Here is a 19,671-nt window from a genome sequence, read left to right as displayed (position 1 = left end):
CTGTTACCAAGGAAATATGATGGTTCTGTGATTCCAGAGGGTTTTGCAGTGCATCATGCTGTCATGGAGTCGAGACAAAATTTTCAGGAGCATTTCCTTCCCAGTTACAAGATTTCTATTACATAAAGCAGATACCCTGACAGAAAGACAAAAAATCTCTTTATTGAAGGAAACCAAGGGCTCATAGAATACATATATTTACAGGTGACACACAGTCAAATATAAAAAGTTAATTTTATGCATATACATTTTTATTAATATACATTTATTTGAATAATGGCTCCACAGATAACAGGAATGTCTCTTCAAAATGCTGGTCAGAAAACCTATGCACAGACCGACGAGCATTTTCTCTGATCTCTAACCTTTTTTCAGGGGACAAAGAAAGGATATAAGCCATTGTCTCAGCATAATTGTCCTCGTTTTCTGCTAGGAAGCCCGTACGATGTCCTTCATAGGGTACCACAATATCTAATTTGGGGCCTCCAGAATTGTGAGCCAGGATAACTGTGCCAGCTGCCATACATTCAACTACTCCTGTGAAAGACAGAAAACATGCTGATATGAATGTGCACATCATGTACTTTGGCTTTCTGTAAGGCACTGGAAAGTTAAAACCACAGTAAAATTCACCCAGAATTATAAATTACTACAGACTGCCGTTCTAGATCAGTTTGAAAAACACAAGAGTAAATGGTCTCATTAAAAAAAAATTAAGTTTTTCAGTCCTAAGGACTGAAATGATAGTTTCTCTTAAACACATAAAGTGGGAATTAGAGATCAGATGTAACTGGTTAATTGTGATTCTTGTAACAAACACATTGGATTTACCTAAGAGATTATATCACCAGTATATACAGTGGGGAAAAAAAAGCTAGATATTGAAACGAATGTAAAGATAAACATGGAAAGTAGCTCTGTGGCAGAACACTGCAACACTGGCTTTATGGTACAGTGGCAGCTGCAAAAAAACAATTAAAAATTAAAGTTGAACGTTTATTAATTTTCTCATTCACACTGAAGATTTTTAACATTTAGAAAGATACTCTGAGAGAAAAGCTGGCTACGCACATTTCAATCTGATATTCAAAGGTTCAGTATTTTGCAGATTACCAAATCTTTACAGCTTTTGACAATTCAGCAAAAGTAGTAAAAATTGTTATCGCTACATCTGTATTTTTGACAGAAGAAACTTTAATGAAATGGGGATCTGATCTGGGGAAGTAAGCTTTCCTCAGCCAAGATCAGTGGGATAGGAATAGCACAGAATGTACGCATCAACTTCAACTCCCCTCCATTGTGCCAGAACAGGCCTCAGGAATCACTTTAATTGCTGATTTTTCTCAGTTCTGATTTGATTTTTTAAAAATTCCCTTAGCTCAAAAATTGCCAACTATAAATAATGTTCCAAGGTTTTGGAAGATGTTTTTACAGGTAGAAAGCCATTGGAGATGAAATCATGCTGCAATTCAAAATCACAGTGTGATTGTATCACTTTTTAAGAATTTTTTATTTACTTAATTAAACTGTTTTATAGGGGAAAAATAGGAGAAACCATTACTTCCATTTTGTGGCAGTTGCTTCTGGGAAACACTTTAAATTTTTTTACACCAAGTCCTTGTAGACTATGTAGACATAGTCAAGTAGGCTATGAACTACTCCTCCCAATACTTAACTAACTAATGAAGTCTGATGACATTAACTACAAGTTTAGTCACATTATAGCCAAGTACGACATCCATCCGCTTGGCTGCTGACTTGCTGTGTTGTGGATTTATGGCAGATGGGCAGTCTTAGATTCCCTTTCAAAGTCAGGCCTCAACTAATCCCAATACCTTAACTCTGTATGACAGCACACGCTGGTCCCAGCTCCACTCTGGCATTCTGCTCCATGCCTGTGGCAACTGATCCAAGAACTTAATTGCCTTAGCACAGGTGCCCAGTGCAATGAGATGACCAAGGGGACCTGGTGGCATCCACATGGGGCTTACAGATAAGAGACAGGATCTGCAGGAGACTTGCACCTGTGAAACAGCAGCTCCCCCAGCAGTCAGTGGAGCCAACTTAAACAGAAGTACCTGGTGCCTTCTAAGGCTCAGTTGGGTACAGAAAGCATCTGTGTAAGGCTGGCAAACCTAACACAGGACCTTGGAGTGATCCATGACCTTGCAGAGCAACAGCTGGAGGTCAGGCAGAACATCACAGGCAGCATAGACGGGACTAGCTGCCTGTTCGGGTGACTAGAGGACACCTGTGATTCATGGTCTATGATATCTACAGCGCTTCAGCTTGCACATTTGCACCTAGTCATCTGAAGTGGTCCTGTAGGCTCCACCTCAACTAGATCACCTCCAAGAACGGGAGTCAGACACCTGCTTAGCAGGCATGGACACCTATGCTGAGGAGCCTTAATCATGAACCGAAGCCCTCCCCAACTGTGTCCCCAGCTGGGACAAATAGCTGAATGCTGAGGAAAGATACTGACCGATCCCGAAGTGCTCATTCCACATCGTATGCAGGCCGATGGTGGCCTCGGCCAGGTGCCTCTTTAGCTCCTCAAAGGGAATGTTTATTCTGAACGTCACATTGTTACTAACTCCCAGCTCTTCACAAAGATGTTTAAGGTTATTTACACGCTCTTCATCTTGCTGGTTACGACAGCCTCCAATTAAGATTAGTCTCAGCGATGGCTGCTGCCCCAGTCTCTTTGCCTTCAGCAATTTAGCAAAGGCTCTGATTTGCAAAGGATGATCTTTTTCAGGCCTGAACTGGCTGATGGAAACAATGGAATGTTTGGTGGTGCTCTCTTCCTCTTCCAGTGGAATATCCAGGAAGGTCTGAACATCACATGGTGGGTACACAACGCTAGTGCGATCCCCAGCTCTCCAGAGGGAAAGGATGTGATTTAGTGTCCAAGAAGAATTAACCATAATCACATCGCTGCAGGAACCAACAATTCCGTACATGAAAGCAAAGAAGTAGTAGTAGACAAGTTTAAATTTGCTGAAAAGACGATTGTTTGTAATGAAGGCTGCATTGTTAAACCTGGTATCCTGATTCCTAACGACAGAGAGCATATCAGTGCTGATAGTGGGATAATGGACATAGCATCCAACGCGACAACCTCCTAAATATTTAAAAAGGGGAAGTGTAAAGGCATAACCCATTGAGTCAATATAAATATCAGGAACACACTTTAGGAGAGCTTCCCAGGCAAGAAACACTGATCCTAAACTCTGTCCCAGCAAAGTGAAGTGAGGGTAAAGGGAAGCTTTCACAAGGTAGCGTTTTTCTAGAAATACAAACTTCACAGGATGAGTTAATTTAATGTTGAATCTTCTGAAAGCGCCTTCTACTATTTCTTCTCCAGTGGCATCTCTATCACCAGTGTAAACAACACATGTTACATTTCTGTACCTGCAAGAGTAAAGAAAAAGAATTTAATGCATTCTTCTCTTCAAATTTTGTACCATGAAACTGAAATACCCATTCCAGACTACTCAAAAAGTATGTGAGAACCAATGTGTCGCCTAGCTCTGAAACGATTTTTACTAAATTTTACTTTTCCTTATACTTCCACTTTTTTTTCTGATCTGCAGAAAAACATGTGGCTGAGGTCTTGGGGAATACTCTTGTTGAGTAAAACATAAAAGGAGGTCAGTGTTATTCTACAGACTTAAGAACGCCTTGCCCCACATTAGGAGATGTCTGTCTTGTTCTTCACGAGTAAAATGCAGAAGACTCTGCAAACCAGTGGATGTGCCAGTGTTAAATCCACTTTAGATATTAACTTTTTTTGCCTCCTGCACCAAGAGGTGAAGTATCAAGATTATCAGTTATCTACTGATGAGTTATGCCCATATGAAGTTCCATACCAGTACTGGAAAACTGATTTTTTTTGTGATGATAATGAGGGAGGAGGGGTTGTCCCAGGGAGAGGAAGAAGAAGTGAGAGATTGCCACAGCAGGACGGATCAAAATCTGGGTAAAGGGGTGGTGTGGAGCGTTGCAACCATGTGAAACTTAGAAGTAAAAAAAATGTAGGACCAGTAGATTAATGATACCTACTTAAGTAATTAAAACACTAAGATGTGCATAAATAATACCACCAGTAGCTGAGAATGAAATACAATATTTGATAAACATATATGCTTACTTTTTCTGGAGCGTTCTTATGGCACACCACAAGACTCTCTCCCCTCCACCACCTGCATTGCAATATGGGTGAAAAAATGCAACCAGCAATGGCCGCTTCCCATCTTGTCCTGCAGAGGTCAACTGCTTTTTCCTTTGCTGTATCCAGAGCCGTATTCCCCACAGTAGTACCACCAAGCAGACACACAAAATTCCACTCAGAAATAATGCAGGGATTAACAGTGAGCGCAGTAATCTGAAACAAGCCAGAAATTTTAAAATTTTAAATTGCTTTAAGAAAATACTATGAATGAAATTGAGAAAGACAGGCTTACAGGTAGAGCTGCAGGGCATTCAAAAATTTCTTGAGTTCTACTCCCAGAAATCATCAATATCTGTGTTTCATTTCAACAGTTATTGGGGGGGGGGAAATCACTATTCTATGATTATTTAGCTAAGGATATTTTTCCTACTGTTACCTCTCAACCATTTATTATTGTTTATTCATGCCATATATCTATATTTGTCTTCATCTGCTATGTACACTATATAGGCTGCAAGCCCTTAGCAATTTGGCAATACACAACTAGCAAAGCGATTTCTAAATAGATTTGTAAGAGTTTTCTTCAGTCCGAGCTCCTGTTTGGCCTGTCTCAGCGTGAACTGCTTTGGCGCAGAGCTACTTGCGCCAGCCCACAGCGCACAGCCCAGAGCCCGCATTTTCTATTCCCCAGAGATTTCATAGAATCACAGAATGTCCTGAGCTGGAAGGGACCCTTTAAAGATCAAGTCCAAGTCCTGTCCCTGCACAGGACACCACCAAATTCACACCATGTCTCTGAGGGCATTGTCCAAGTGCTTCTTGAATAGTGTCAGGCTTGGCACTGATATTCCAAAGAAAATTGATTTTTTTTGAATTTTCCACTTAGCCGTAACAATGAACTATGTGAGCTTGGCAAAACAGAATTTGACGGCCAGAGACAGGAACTGAGAGATAGGGGAGCACTTGTTTTATGACTATAATCTTGAGGAAAACTGATCAAAGCAAACATCCCACCTCAGAAGATGTTGAGAACAAGGTGATAAAGTGTACTGCCAAGGAGAACAACTAATTGGGATGTTGGTAAGAACTAAAACAAAGTACCCTTTTGGTGAACTATCCCCATTATAATACTAAAAATCATGTCCATAGGCCAGGAACTGCCCCCCCTCTAATAAGCCCCTTACTCTCTGAGTATGTGTGGTAAATCAAAAGTGAGCTGTACCTCTAAGTTGAAGTGAAAAAGAGATTAACCAATTATTAACTGAGGAATGTGAATATTAGCTGTGACTGACACATTTAACTGTATAATTGCCTTGTAGTTTCTCGGTGCAGTGTGCTAGCTTTGTGGGTTACCACCTTGCACCAATCTTTGCGCAAAAATGAGTTAAATAAGATACCTCCGCTCTGTGTGGAGTTTGGCATTTTGCACACCGTGCAAACAAACACGCTTTTCAAGATAACAGCGCCATGACTGCCTCCCTGGGGAGCCCGTTCCAGGGCTCCACCACCCTCAGGGTGAAGAACCTTTTCCTAATATCCAACCTAACCCTCCCCTGGCACACCTTCCTGCCATTCCCTCGGGTCCTAGATATGAAAAGCCATGTCAGCTGCCCTGCCTCCCCAGGTCTCTGAAGCACTCTCTGACAGGGGCATTCCCTTTGCTCACCACCACCACCACCACCTCCCGGCACAGCTCTCCGAGCTCGGTTTCTCACAGGAGCCCCTCCCTGGCCTACAGAGCTTCAGAGCCGCCAGAGCCCGGGTTCTGACGCTGCACTGCGCCTTCCGACAGACAACATTTACTCGGCATTAAGGGGGTCGCCCACGGCGAGCCAGGCGTCACGAGTGACACGTCAGGTAAGAAAACACTTCCACTTTCGGGTAGAAAAAGCGGAAAAAGCACATTATCCCATCCGAAGCCGGCAGCAGAACGAGGCGGGGGTGGGGGGGCTCGCCCAGCTCGCCGGCCTCCTCTCCTCAGGGGGGGACGGGTGGGGGTGCGTGAGGCCCGGGGAGGCTCGCGGGGGAACGCGGCCGCGGCCTAGCAGGGTGCGATGGAGGCGCGGAGTCTCCTTCTCCCCCATCCCCGCCGCCGGGACCCGCCGCGCGGCCCGCAGTACCTGATCAGCCCGCACAGGTACAACCCCCCCGCCACCATCTTGGACAACGCCGCAGCGCCCTGCCGGCGGAAGGGGTGGATCCTCCTCGGGCGGGGGTGGGATCAGCTCCGCATTTGCTCCCTCTCATTGGTTCTCGTGGGAGATAGACGGAGGGGAGGGGAAATGGGAGCGGGGCTAGAGGAGGCTGGCCCTGCCCGAGGGGGCGGGAGCGGTGGGTGGGGCGAGGCCGTGCCTGAGGCGGAGGGCGGTGGGGCGGGCCCTCGAGCTACCGGTTGTCACCGGCTCCTGTTCCTCCTCCTTCTGTCTCCTCCTTTTTCTCCTCGTCCTCCTCCGCGGCGCCGGATCTCCTCAGGGGGCAGCGGCTCACGCCCGTCCCTCCGGGCTAAGGGCACCGCGGCCCCTGCCGTGGGTTAGTTATACAGTGCGGTGTGTGAGGAGGCAGAGGCCTTCCTGGGACAGGGAGTTACTTCTGCATCCGCCACACGCAAATTTTGTCTCTGTAAGTACTGGCCCTTCTCTTTGGCCAGAAGAGGATGGTATTCGATGTCCTGTCTTCCAGCCCTGCCTTAATCTCCTGCTAGTAAGTGAATCCCTCTTTATAGAGATGTACCTTACACTCCCTGCCAATGTGTGTGTCATGGTTCAGCCCCAGTTGGCAACTGAACACCATGCAGCCGCTTGCCACCGTTGGTGCCTGATCATCTTTTCAGGACATTACTGGCAATAAATTTGCATAAGAGGATGGTGCGCTTCATACAAGCTTCCGCCACATGGGTTGTGTGCACTCAGCTTCATCTGGATCTTTGGATGATTGTTGATTGTCCAGGTCACTATAAATCACTACAAGCACGGCTAGTTCCCTCAGGTACTGGATACCTTTTTCCATGGTGGTCCATTCTCCTTGGCGATACATAGCATCATCCTTGAAGGGATACCTTTCCTTCACACCTGACAAGTTGCCTCCAGAGGCATAGGGCTTGTGTCCTTTTTCCAATCGCTTTGTCAATGCCCCCTTCCCTAGAAAGGGATCCCAGTTGTTTGGCTTCCGTCCCCTCTAATTCCAGTGTACTGGCCCCATTATCCCAGCATTGGAGCAGCCAGGTGACAATGTGCTCGCCTAGACAATGTCCGAAATCTTTTTGCATATCTCACAGCTCACTCAAGGATAGGGATCGTGTGGTTTCTATTTCTTGTACGAGTTCTTCCTTTTCCTCCTCTCCTCATGACAGCCCCGCTCTTCCATCATCTCTTTCTAACCGTGTTGATTTTCTCTTCCAGGATATCTTCTTGTGTATAAGGGGGAGTGATACTGCATGGGTTCATCCTCTGGTTCAGCTGCAGTGCATGTCATTGGGGTTGGAACAGCCACAGTGCCTGTCACAGGGGTCTGATTGACCACAGGGCCTGTTGTGGGGGCTGGAATGGCCATGGTGCCTATCACCGGGGCCAGAATGTCCGTGGTGCCTGATGCTGGAGTTGCAGTGGCTGCAGTATGTATCACCAGGATTGGAGTGGTCGTGGTATGAGTCGCCGGAGTTGGAGTGGCCTCAATGCCTGTTGTTTTCCTTTTCTTTGTCTTCTTAGGTTCAGAGGCCTTCTCTTCCCCTTGGGAGCCCTGAATACTGTTGAACAGGGCTCGGTAGGCATGGGCCAGGCTCCAGCATGTTGCAGTGATCTGTGTCTCTCTGGAGTTGCCAGGGTGACAACATACTTTCTCCAAATACTCTACTAGCCTTTCATGATTCTGCATTTGTTCAGGGGTGAAGTTCCAGAACACTGGAGGTACCCACCATGCTAGGTATTTGCCCATACTATCCCATATGCCCTGCCACTCATAACTATTGAGCCTTGGGGCAGATCTCTGGATGATATTCTTAAATTGCTTATTAACCTTAGACAACATTGAAACAATCTGCCAAAGAAATACCAATAGATGTATCTTAACTACCCAAGGATATTCAAGGTACTGAAAAGTTGTTGTAGTGAGGGAGGAGGCACTATAGAAGATGGCAGCTAAGGTGCCATTCTGTATTTCCTCCATAAAAAAAACTCAAAGGAGGAGGTATAATTGCTAAATGTTTCCATGAGGTGGTACCCGAAGTACAGTAACAGCTTCAATATAAACTTCAAATACCAAATAAAACTCAAGGCCAGTGTTTTAAAAACAACTCTCCCAGGCTAATCACTGCAGAGCACACCAGACCTCAAAAACCAACACCAATCTTTAACAGACACAGCAAATACAAGAGCATGGTGCAGATCGGATAAATTAATATTGAGAACAGAGTCTATGCTGTGACCAGCAACTGTTATTATCTCAATACCTCGAGCCCCACGTTGGGCACCAAAAAGGACTGTTGTGGTCAGCAACTAAACACCACACAGCCACTCACTCACTCCCCGCACCCCTGTGGGATGGGGGAGAGAATCGGAAGAGCAAAAGCAAGAAAACTTGTGGGTTAAGAACAGTTTAATGATTAAAATAAAATAGTAATGATAATAACAATTATTATTATGATAATAATAACTATAATAAAAAGGAAAAGAGGGAAAAGGAAAAAAAAACCCAGAAGTGGTACAACCACTCACTATCCACTGCCTGACGCTGCCAGTCCCTGAGCCACAATTGCTGCCTCCCTCCCCCAGCGAGTTCCTTCCCGGTAACATACTGGGAATGACGTTACATGATATGGAATATCCCTTTGGCCAGTTTGAATCTGCTCTCTTAGCTGTGCCCCCTCCCCTCCCGGCTTCTTGTGCACCTGGCAGACTGTGGGAAGCTAACAAAGTCCTCGACTAGTACAAGCACTACCCAGCAACAACTAAAACATTGGTGTATTATCAACATTATTTTCATACTAAGTCCAAAGCACAGCACTATGCCAGCTGCAGTGAAGAAAATTAACTCTATTCCAGCTAAAACCATGATAGTGTACAAGTTAACTTTGTGAGGCTGAGGACAGGACATCCAAAACACCTTGTGCCTGGTGCATCTAAAGGATCTAAAAGGATCCCCAGGAAGACGCTCACCAGGCACAATTTCCACTGGAGGATGTCCAGGCTGTCTCTGGCTAGTATACTTTGTCTCCTGTTTTGTCTTGATTGGGTAGTATATGCACAGATGAGAGGATTAGTGTAGAGATAAGACTGAACACTGCTGTTTTTTAAAATGCTACTAATGATGCGTCAGTAAACAGCAAGGCTTTGTATTTCTAAAATGGCTTCCCTTGGAACAATGTGGAAAACTCACTCATCCTGCTCTCCTGGGTGCTGGGAAGTGCTGAGTGAAACTGCCAGACTGTAGGTGAGGAGAGGCTTAGGCAGAACAGGCCAAAACGTTTCTGATCTGCTGTCACATCGCTAGGTGTTTTTTTTCCTGACCACATTCTCAATATAGAAATAATAAAATGGTTTACGTGGCAAATTTGATCCAGATAACACAGTCTGCAGTCTCTTGCAGAGTTAAGGTTGTCCGAAATTTGGAGGCATTTCAAGCCCTGTTTCTTTGAACAGGACCTTTCCAGAACCTGTGATCTTTCAGCCTCTTTGAGGTCAGTGTGACCTCTTTCATGTCACAGCCACCTGTGCATTCTGAGACCTTGAAGCTGTTACAGATGTTTATGAACATCATCCTGTATAGTCTTTGTCAGAAGAGTGCTCATTGGGAAATGCTGAATTGTTAGTTTATTTGGCCATTGTTATAGCCTGAATGTCCTGGTTTCGGCTGGGATAGAGTTAATTTTCTTCCTAGTAGCTGGTATAGTGCTATGTTTTGAATTTAGGATGAGAATAATGTTGGTAACACTGATGTTTTAGTTGTTGCTAAGCAGTGCTTACACTAGTCAAGGACTTTTTCAACTTCCCATGCTCTGCTGGATGCACAAGAAGCTGGCAGGGGGCACAGCCAAGACAGCTGACCCAAACTGGCCAAAGGGATAATCCATACCGTATGATGTCATGCTCAGTATATAAACTGTGGGAGTTGTATCACTTGTTTTTCCTGGGTTTTGTCTCTCTCTCTCCCCCCCCTACTTTGTTTTCATTACTATTATTATTATTGTTATTGTTGTTATTTAATTAGTAAACTGCTCTTATCTCAGCCCATGAGTTTTCTTACTTTTGCCCTTCTGATTCTCTCCCCCATTCCACTGCAGGGGTGAGAGGGTGAGCGAGTGGCCGTGTGGTGCTTGGTTCCTGACAACACTCTTTTGGCAACCAGTGTGGGGCACGAAGGATTGAGATAACGGCAGTTCTGACCAGAGTGTGTTAAAACAAATTTGTGATAAGCATTCATTATATTAGTTTAATTGTTGCTAGTCACAATGCTGATTTATTTGCTCTCAGAGCTGTTGTGCTTGCTCCCAGAGTTGTGTTATGTAACACCTTACTTGCTGTATATACTGTTTATCTGTATTTATATGCTGTTTATCACCTCTGGGAGTAGGATTAAAGTTATCTTAGTTACTTAGCTGTACTGTGTAACACTGGCTTATGGTATGATAAAATTATTGGTCATGAGATTGTACTCAGCACTGCCATCATCCCCATATTTCAGGAGCCACCTCATGGAAACTATTAATAATTACACTTTTTGCCTCTTCTCCTCAGAGAACCAATCTATGTGGGAGACGGGGGGACACTTTCGCCTCCTTCACCTTCCCTTTCTCCTTCAGGATAGTTAGAACAGCTCTTGAGAATTTTTAATATCCTTGGGATGTTCAAACCACCATGGTCCTATTGCTATGTCTCCTGGATGTGATTCAGGCCTTGTTTAGGGTTAAACAACTATTTAAGAATACAATCCAGAGATCTACCCCTGCGACGAGTACTGTGGCCACTCCAACCCCTGTGACAAGCCCTGCGGCCACTCCAGCTCCAGTGACAGGCCCTGTGGCTACTCAAACCCTGGTGACAGGCACTGTGGCCACTCTAACCCCTGCAACAGCTGAACCAGGGAGCCAGTCTGTGAGGGTATCAGTCACCCCTATACACAACAAGACATCCTGGAAGCAAGAGTCAGATAATTTAGAAAGAGATGATGGGAGAGGAGGGCCATCACAAGAAGATGAGGAGGAAGAGGAAGAACTTGTAAACAAGACAGAAACCACACGATCCCTGTCCTTGAGTGAGCTGTGAGATATGCGAAAAGATTTCGGACATTGTCTAGGCGAGCACATTGTCACCTGGCTGCTCCAATGCTGGGATAATGGGGCCAGTACACTGGAATTAGAGGGGAAGGAAGCCAAGCAACTGGGATCCCTTTCTAGGGAAGGGGGCATTGACAAAGTGATTGGAAAAGCGGAACAAACCCTCAGCCTCTGGGGGCGACTTCTCTCCAGCGTGAAAGAAAGGTATCCCTTCAAGGAGGATGTTATACATCACCCAGGCAAATGGACCACCACTGAGAGAGAGATCTAGTACCTGAGGGAATTAGCTTTGCTTGAGGTGATTTATGGTGACCTGAGCAATGGGCAGTTATCCAAAGATCCAGATGAAGTCTGGTGCACATGACCCATGTGGCAGGAGTTGATATGGGGTGCACCAGTGTCTTATGACAACTTGTTGGCAGTACTAACCTGGAAAAATGAAAAGGCACCAACGGTGGATACGGTGACTAGCCAACTCCAGGAATACAAAGAAAGTATCTCTTCTTCCCTTGTCTCAGCTGTGGAGAAACTGTCCCAGGAAGCCCAGCAACTCAAAAAGGATAGGTCCTACTCTCCACCTGTACAGGCCAGTATCGCAGCTATTAGGAGTCAGCATTCTTCTGCTCAAGAGAGAGGATATAGTGGGTACACACCACAGGCCACCCTGTGGTTTTACCTGCGTGATCACAGAGAGGACATAAGAAAGTGGGATGGAAAATCTACCTCAACCTTAGAGACATGGGTACATGAGTTGCAGGGAAAAACAATCACAAAAGGGGATTCTTCCAGGAAAATTGCTGCTCCAGTTTCCCATGAGCAGTTCCCCAGCGTAGAAGGGCTGATCTTACTTGTGATCCTAACAAAGGGTCTTTTGATTTGCTTTTACAAGAACTGAGTAGCAAATACCATGACTGGGATTAGAGGGGCCCTGCCTCCATACAGGCGAAGGAAAAGGACAACGGGGTTTACTGGACTGTGTGGATCTGATGGCCTGGCACATCAGACCCACAGGAGTAAAAGGCTCTAGTGGACACTGGTACACAATGCACCCTAACGCCGTCAAGCTCTACAGGGGCAGAACCCATCAGCATTGCTGGAGTGACAGGGGGATCCCAAGAGCTAACTGTATTGGAGGCCGAAGTGAGCCTAACCGGGAATGAGTGACAAATGCACCCCATTGTGGCTGGGCCAGAGACTCCATACATCCTTGACATAGACTACCTCAGGAGAGGGTATTTCAAGGACCCAAAAGGGTACAGGTGGGCTTTTGGTGTAGCTGCTTTGGAGATGGAGGAAATTAAACAGCTGTCCACCTTGCCTGGCCTCTCGAAGGACAATTCTGTTGTGGGGTTGCTGAGGGACAAAGAACAACGGGTGCCAATCGCCACCACAACAGTGCACCGGCGGCAATATCGCACCAACCAAGACTCCCTGATTCCCATCCATGAGCTCATTCGTCAGCTGGAGAGCCAAGGGGTGATCAGCACGACTCGCTCACCCTTTCACAATCCTCTAGTATTGTTATTATATTTTAATTATCAAACTGTTCTTATCTCAACGCATGAGTTCTCTTACTTTTGACCTTCCGATTCTCTCCCCCATCCCACGGCGGGGTGGGAGGTTGAGTGAGTGGCTGTGTGGTGCTTGGTTGCCAGCTGGTGCCAAACTGTGGTACTGAAGCAGAGAGACAAAGCCTCTACTGTAGTGGGAGTGAGAAGAGTTCAGCTTAAGTAATGGTTACATGGTTCTGACCTGCCTGGATTGAGTTTTCCACTTACGAGGACTCACCATGTGGGAATGGAACTGGAAATGTATCAGGCCCTCAGAGTTAGAGTTTTATTGGTTATTTTACTGGTGTTTTTATTTAAATACCTTCCCTGTCCTAAATACCACTGACTGTAAGTGTTACTAGGGCATCTCTGCCTTTATGTAAGCAGGTAAATCGGGAGGTCCAGTAAGCATGACCTAACGTTTCTTTTCTGAACCAACAACTCTCATAAGTAGGGTGCCACAGACATTGGTTTCTCTCCCTTAATCTTTTTCCTCTTCCCTGACAGAGCAGTTGCCTAAGAAGCATGTGGGATGTTTGCAGAAGACGCCTTTGCTGGATTCACACCTCTCAACTCAAAACACCTCTCTTGTAATGTCAATATTTGAAGATAATAGTCTGGGTTCAGAGAAGAGGCACAGTTCTTCTAGGGAACAAGAAGTCTCGTCTATTTTATATGATGAAATTTGTGTGTCTCCTCACTGACTTGGAAAGGAGCTTATGGCCACTCCCTTGGAAGGTATGAATCTTAGATTGAGTGTCTTTATGAAGCTGAAGGATCACAGGTTAGCCATGGCTTAATTAAGATGAGACTTGGGTAATGCTAAAGAGTTCCAGGACGCAAGAAGAATAATTAATGAGGGCGACACCTACATACCTGGCTTTTGAGTTGCCTGGGTCATAAATGGCAGATGCAGTATTTTGGGTTTAGATTCAGTTCTCTGTTTGGTAAATCATATAGCAAAAGTACTTGGAAAAGCCTTTGGCTTCATGCCGCTAGAAGAGTACAACTTGTTCTTTCAGGTCAAGGCTCATTGCAAAGTTGGCTGTATTGAAATCTGGATTTAACCCATGAAGCTTCCAGCACAAGTCCTACACTTTCTTCAGGGTATCAGTTCTAGGTGTCAGAAGTATGTTTTAGCTTGAGCTCAGCAAAATACCTTGCTTTTCCTGAAACCACCTGATCAATTTCTTGAAAATTCCTTCAATCTCTTATTAACGAATGTGTATGTCTGTGCATTTGGCAGCTGGAAGAAAGACTGATTTGCACAGTGACAATGGAAACAGCTACCTCGTGGCAGCATACTGTATTTGCAGTGCGTGAACTTTCCGGCAGGGTGAGCTGCAGACTTGATTCAACTAGCCAGACGTGCTCTGCGTGCACAGCATAGCCAGCGTGAGAGTTCCCTGAAATACTGAAATTTTTGCATGAATGCAGATTGACTGTCCAGCATTAGTGTTACACAGCATATACAGTCACATAATCTTCCTGGTGACAGCAAACTTGGGGAGTTGTTTTGGGAGGAACAATTAATTCATAGATAGTGTTCTTGTCTTGCTTTTGCTCCACGGTAAACAACGGATAGACCTGAGGAATTGTTTTGGTAGGAGCGGCCCTCTCTGATTTATATTCCTTTTTTTTTAAGCTTCACGGCCCTTTCCTTACCATGTGCACTTCTTTGTTGAATGGTGTAAGCCAAGAAAAATGATGTTCTTGCAGGCTGCATCTGACCTATAAGTTGTAGCTCAGGCACATTGTAATAAAGCATCTGCATAAACAAATAGATGTGGATAACTTCCAGATTCTTACCAACACTAAACGAGGGAAAAGTTCTTCACAAGATAACCAGACCAGATAGAAAAGGATGTGAAGAAAAGCTGCAGTGCATCTGCTTGTACTCTGCCTGGTTTAGATGTGTCTTTTTGTTTTTAATTTAAAAATCTGTATGAGTTGCTACAGACATAAACTGTCACAGAAGTTCAAATGATATTTCTGAAAACTCTGCCAGTCCTGGCACAAATTCCTCAGACCTGGCTTTGCAGTCAGAAGATATTTCGTTTGATGGCCCGTATATGTTTTGTAGTCACTTCAGACTGTCTTTCTTTTCATAGAAGGCTATTTTTATTTTGCAAGCAGTGTTCGCTTGCTTGTTGTAGGGAGAAATCTGCGTGATGGTGGGAGTATCAGATAGTTTTCTCAGTTCTAATAATTTATAGTTCACAGAATCACAGAATTGTTGAGGTTGGCAGGGACCTCTGGAGGTCATCCTATCCTACCCCCTGCCCAAGCTGGGTCATTTAAAGCCAGTTGCCCAGGACTATGTCCAGATAAGTTTTGAATACCTCCAAAAAGGGAGACTCTGCAACCTCCTTGGGCAACCTGTGCCCATGCTTGGTCACCCTCACAGTGAAAAAGTGTTTCCTGATGTTCAGAGGGAACCTCCTGTGTTTCAGTTTGTTCCCATTACCTTGTGCCTGTCACTGGGCGCCACTGTCCCTGCGTCCTTTTTGCACCCTCCCTTCAGGTATTTATATACATTAATGAGATCCTTCCTGAGCCTTCTCTAGGCTGAACAGTCCCAGCTCTCTCAGCCTTTCTTCATAGGAGAGATGCTACAGTCCCTTGATCACCTTTGTTGTTTTATTTTTTCTTAGTCCCTCTAGTGGTAATTAAAAACCAGACGTATTAGTACTTTCAAAGTTCTTTTGTTAACTTTTCTTTAATCACAGTGTATTCAGCTTCTGACGTGAACAATATGAAAACTGCGTTGCTGACAGCCTTACAGTCTGCAAGGGATACCTTTAATGTGTAAACGTCCCACACAGACTAACTGAGTTGCCACCACTTAATAACTTCTCCACCTTAATGCATATGTAGCAGACAATATTGTATGTATGCATTTAGGGTATTGGCAATAACCTCAACAAGAGCAGCGCTGAGCTCTCTGTGGTGTTACCACTCCAGCAGTGACAGCGCTATTAGAAACCTTGTCTGTAGAAATTCCATGTGGCTGACACGCCAACAAAATTAAACTAGTCTTTTCATGAAGTCAACTTTGTTTTCACCTTCCCAAAGATGTACCAAGTTTTTAATCTTTTTTTGCTCTGTAAACATTTTTGTCCTGTTTTAGTTCCTTTCCTTATTAAGGTCCTTACTCTGAAGAAAAATCCATACCAGCAGGCCTTCTGAAGTGAGTGGTATTCAGAACAAATAGCAGAATCCACTCACAGTGTGTTCTCTGCAAGCCTACAAGGCATTTGAGACAGCTTTAAAGTCAATTTTTGTAACTCTCATTCTTATGGAGTACTCCACATACGAGTAACTTGATAAGATAAAACCACTGGCAAGTAATAACACAAAGAAACTGGATTAATATTGTGTAAGGATATTCATATGACAGTCATGTGGTCTTTTATGCTTTTTTGTACAGTTGGTTACTTTCTTTCAGTATTGTGTAGCACAGAGTCTCATTCTGGACTGATGCCTTAGCTACCAAAATGCCTGGGACTGTTTTTAGCAGAAGGAATCTTAGATCATTCATACACCCAGTAAGTTTTTCCTTTTTGCACATGTCATGTGATAGGCCGTTAAATGGTACAGGACATTTGTTCTTCATTGCATAATAATGGGAGGCAGAAATAAAGTTGCACCAGTTGTGTGCTAAATATTTGCAAAGCAAAAAACAAGTATTGGAAATAAATTGTGACACTGATATATCTAGGGCAAAACACTATGGGATTGTTTTTACTAATCCATTGTAATATTAAGGTTCCTAAATATAAGCAATTCTAGTAAAACAACAAAAAAAATAAACTGTCATCTTTACTTTTGAGCTAGATTTTCTAGGGTGTGAGTGCTCACACCATGTATCTGTGAGCAAAAGCTGCCCTTTGTTTTGGCAGAAGCAATGAAGAATTAAGCATCTTGGATCTGTAGAACATTTTCGCAAGAGCTCCTATAAACCATGTTTATTTGTATCACCAGGAAATTTAAGCAGGGTGAACCCATAGCTTTTAATTAATAGAAAATTATTTTTACACAAATTGTCTCAGTTGGGCAAGAACTACATAGGAAAAAAGATAAGTTCCGCTGCTGGAGTTTAATCCTGTAGATTGTGCCAGTGTTTTAACCTCCCATGGACTCTTCTGTCAGTTCTCCTAAACAGTCACCAGCAGGAAAATTCACATAATCACAGAAGAGTAGGGGTTGGAAGGGACCTCTGGAAATCTTCTCGTCCAACCCCTCTGCTTGAGCAAGTACCCCTAGAGCAGGGTGCGCAGGACTGCATCCAGGTGGGTTTTGAATATTTCCAGAGAAGGAGACTCCACAACCTCCCTGGGCAGCCCGTTCCACTGCTCTGTCACCCTCACAGTAAAGACGTTTTTCCTATTATTGAGGTGGAACTTCCTGTGTTCCAATTTGTGCCCATTGCCGCTTGTCCTGTCATTGGGCACCACTGAAAAGAGTCTGGTCCCATCATCCTGACACCCACCCTTCAGATATTTATAAGCATTGATAGATTCCCCCCTCAGCCTTCTCCAGGCTGAACAAACCCAGGTCTCTCAGCCTTTCCTCAAAAGATAGATGCTCCAGTCCCCTGATCATCTTGGTAGCTCTCTGCTGGACTCTCCAGTAGCTCTCTGTCTTTCTTGAACTGGGGGGCCTGAAACTGGACACAGTACCCCAAATGTGGTCTCACCAGGGCAGAGTAGAGTGGGAGGATAAGGTCTCTTGATCTGCTGGCCACACTCCTCTTAATGCAGCCCAGAATATTGTTGGCCTACTTGGCCACAAGGGCACATTGCTGACTCTGGGTCAGCTTTCTGTCCACCAGGGCCTTTTCAGCAGAGCTTCTTTCCAGTAGTTCAGCCCCCAGCCTGTACTGGTGCATGGGGTTGTTCCTCCCCAGGTGCAAGACCTTGCACTTCCTTTTGTTGAATTTCATGAGGTTCCCCTCAGCCCAGCTCTCCAGCCTGTCCAGGTCTCGTTGGATGGCAGCACAGCCTTCTGGCGTATCAACCGCTCCTCCCAGTTTTGTATCAACAGTGAAGTTGCTGAGGGTCTGCCATTTTGAGGGTAGGTGAAGGAAATGTGTTCAAGCAACTCAGAGCACAGGCAGAAATGAGATAGCAAATGATGTAGCCCTACTGATTAACATCACTGAACTTGCAAAATAACGTGCCAGCTTTTTCAGCTGGGTGTCTGGGATTCTTGAGGGGCTGGTGACTATTTTTGAGTGTCTGTGATAGCAGACCCAAACCCTTCTTGCTTTTCTTTCTCCCTTATGCAGATACTAATGTCTCTGTGGCAATCTGCACCTAACCAGGACGTGAATGGGATCATGAAGGACCACATCTTCCACAGTTGAACCTTAACATCTGTTTAAATCAACTATGAAACTGCTCAGGAAGCTGCAAAACTTCACAGTGTGAAATTTTTACTGTTAGGCACCTCCATCATCAAACTTTAAAGGGTTCACATACTGAAAAACACCCTGCACTAAATTGTTCAAGGTGCATTTGTGCACATGTGTTTGTGCGTGCTTCTCTGCCTGTTTCAGGAAGCAAGGGAGAGTGCTATTTGGATGAAAATCCAAGTTGTTTCACATGAAGCCAGGATGAGGCAGGATTTGCATTCTGTGCTCACATCTGGCTTGTTGGCACTGATCAAGAAGGAGAAAGGAGCCAGAAACTGCCTGCGGAGCAGGACAGAAGGGAGTTACAGTTATTGGAGGAGACCGTTTGGCTAGTCCAGACATAAGAGATGCGGACACTGTGCCTTGTCACCTCCTGTGACTTATTTCTATTCTGGGGATGAAGAAAGCTTGAAAGGTCGGTGATTTTCCCATGGGGTAGATCCAATCAAAGATTCTCTTCTGGGGGATGAACTAGGGCTGCTTAAAAGTAGTTCCCTGCCGCACTACCTTTTCTTTCAACAACCAGAGGTATCAGGAGGGAATGATAAATGAACTGAGCCTGAATTTCCATGGATTAACATCTCTGCTTCCCAGGAATTGAGGGCAGTTAATAAATCTCAGAAGGTTGCTCAGCAACTCTCAGGATGGTTGCCTTCTTTTATACTGAGCTGCAGAATGCATCGGTTTTGACTAAACATGTCCTTGGAAGAAGCATTCTTTGTCTGGAGAACAGACCGAGTTGAACTCTGGAAATGACAGGATTGCCGAGAGCTGGAAAAAACCTCCATTTCACTGTCAGAAAGCTTTTTTGTATTTTCCTTTTCTCCCAACTGCAGGCTCCCAGGAACTCTTTCTTTAGGAGTCAAATGTCTCCTGTTTCCTCTCTGTGCTTGTGCAATAAACAAACACTATTTTTACAGTGAGTTGGAGTCGTGATGAGCCAGTATGCATGCCACAGAAAACAACCTGAGAAAACCCGTCTGCATTTGAAAGCAGGATTTTAGCAGCATATTTCAATCCAGGTGTTAAATATTTCAGATAAAAATACTTGTAAATATAAAGAAGTTTACTCTGTATTGCCATTTCCCTTAGATGTTTTTCAAAGTGTTTGTTTGTATGGAAGAAATTGTGTAAAATTAGTAGCAGAGTTTCCTGTGTTGATACTTTCATCCCTGTCTGTTGCTTTAGTTCTGATGTTTCCACCTAAATTCTTCCCCACTACTTGTTGTAGGCTGCCAGTGTTATTATCAGGTATTCCAAC

At 44.6% G+C, this 19,671-nt stretch overlaps 1 protein-coding gene and 1 long non-coding RNA gene across 3 annotated transcripts; one reads left to right on the top strand and one right to left on the bottom strand.

Annotated features, from left to right (window-relative positions):
• Positions 1–142: 142 nt before the first annotated feature.
• ALG11 (ALG11 alpha-1,2-mannosyltransferase) lies at positions 143–6,374 on the bottom strand. The gene is made up of 4 exons (XM_064440942.1): positions 6,298–6,374; positions 4,157–4,390; positions 2,486–3,417; positions 143–537 (listed from the first exon to the last, which is right to left on the bottom strand). Exons 1-4 carry the CDS (start codon positions 6,333–6,335, stop codon positions 266–268), a joined length of 1,476 nt encoding a protein of 491 aa, XP_064297012.1. The 5' UTR covers positions 6,336–6,374; the 3' UTR covers positions 143–265.
• LOC135311527 (uncharacterized) lies at positions 5,655–19,333 on the top strand. Of its 2 annotated transcripts, none has more exons than XR_010371159.1 (3): positions 5,655–6,034; positions 13,502–13,732; positions 18,285–19,333. It is a non-coding gene; the product is annotated as an uncharacterized LOC135311527 (long non-coding RNA). The 2 variants fall into 2 exon arrangements; XR_010371158.1 differs by lacking the exon at positions 5,655–6,034 and adding an exon at positions 6,640–6,877.
• Positions 19,334–19,671: the final 338 nt, after the last annotated feature.

Source organism: Phalacrocorax carbo, chromosome 1 (genome assembly GCF_963921805.1).
Source record: "Phalacrocorax carbo chromosome 1, bPhaCar2.1, whole genome shotgun sequence".
NCBI lineage: Eukaryota > Metazoa > Chordata > Aves > Suliformes > Phalacrocoracidae > Phalacrocorax > Phalacrocorax carbo.
The sequence above is the reverse complement of the archived record's forward strand: the minus strand, read 5'-3'. Positions and strand labels throughout refer to the sequence as shown.

Bases quoted from the DNA above. Each gene is read 5' to 3' on its own strand.
- ALG11 (XM_064440942.1), bottom strand. From the start codon at position 6,335: ATGGTGGCGGGGGGGTTGTACCTGTGCGGGCTGATCAG. The intron at 3,418-4,156 runs GTAAGCATATAT...TTACTCTTGCAG, and splicing joins ATAAGAACGCTCCAGAAAAA to GTACAGAAATGTAACATGTG. The intron at 538-2,485 runs GTCAGTATCTTT...TGTCTTTCACAG, and splicing joins GAATGAGCACTTCGGGATCG to GAGTAGTTGAATGTATGGCA.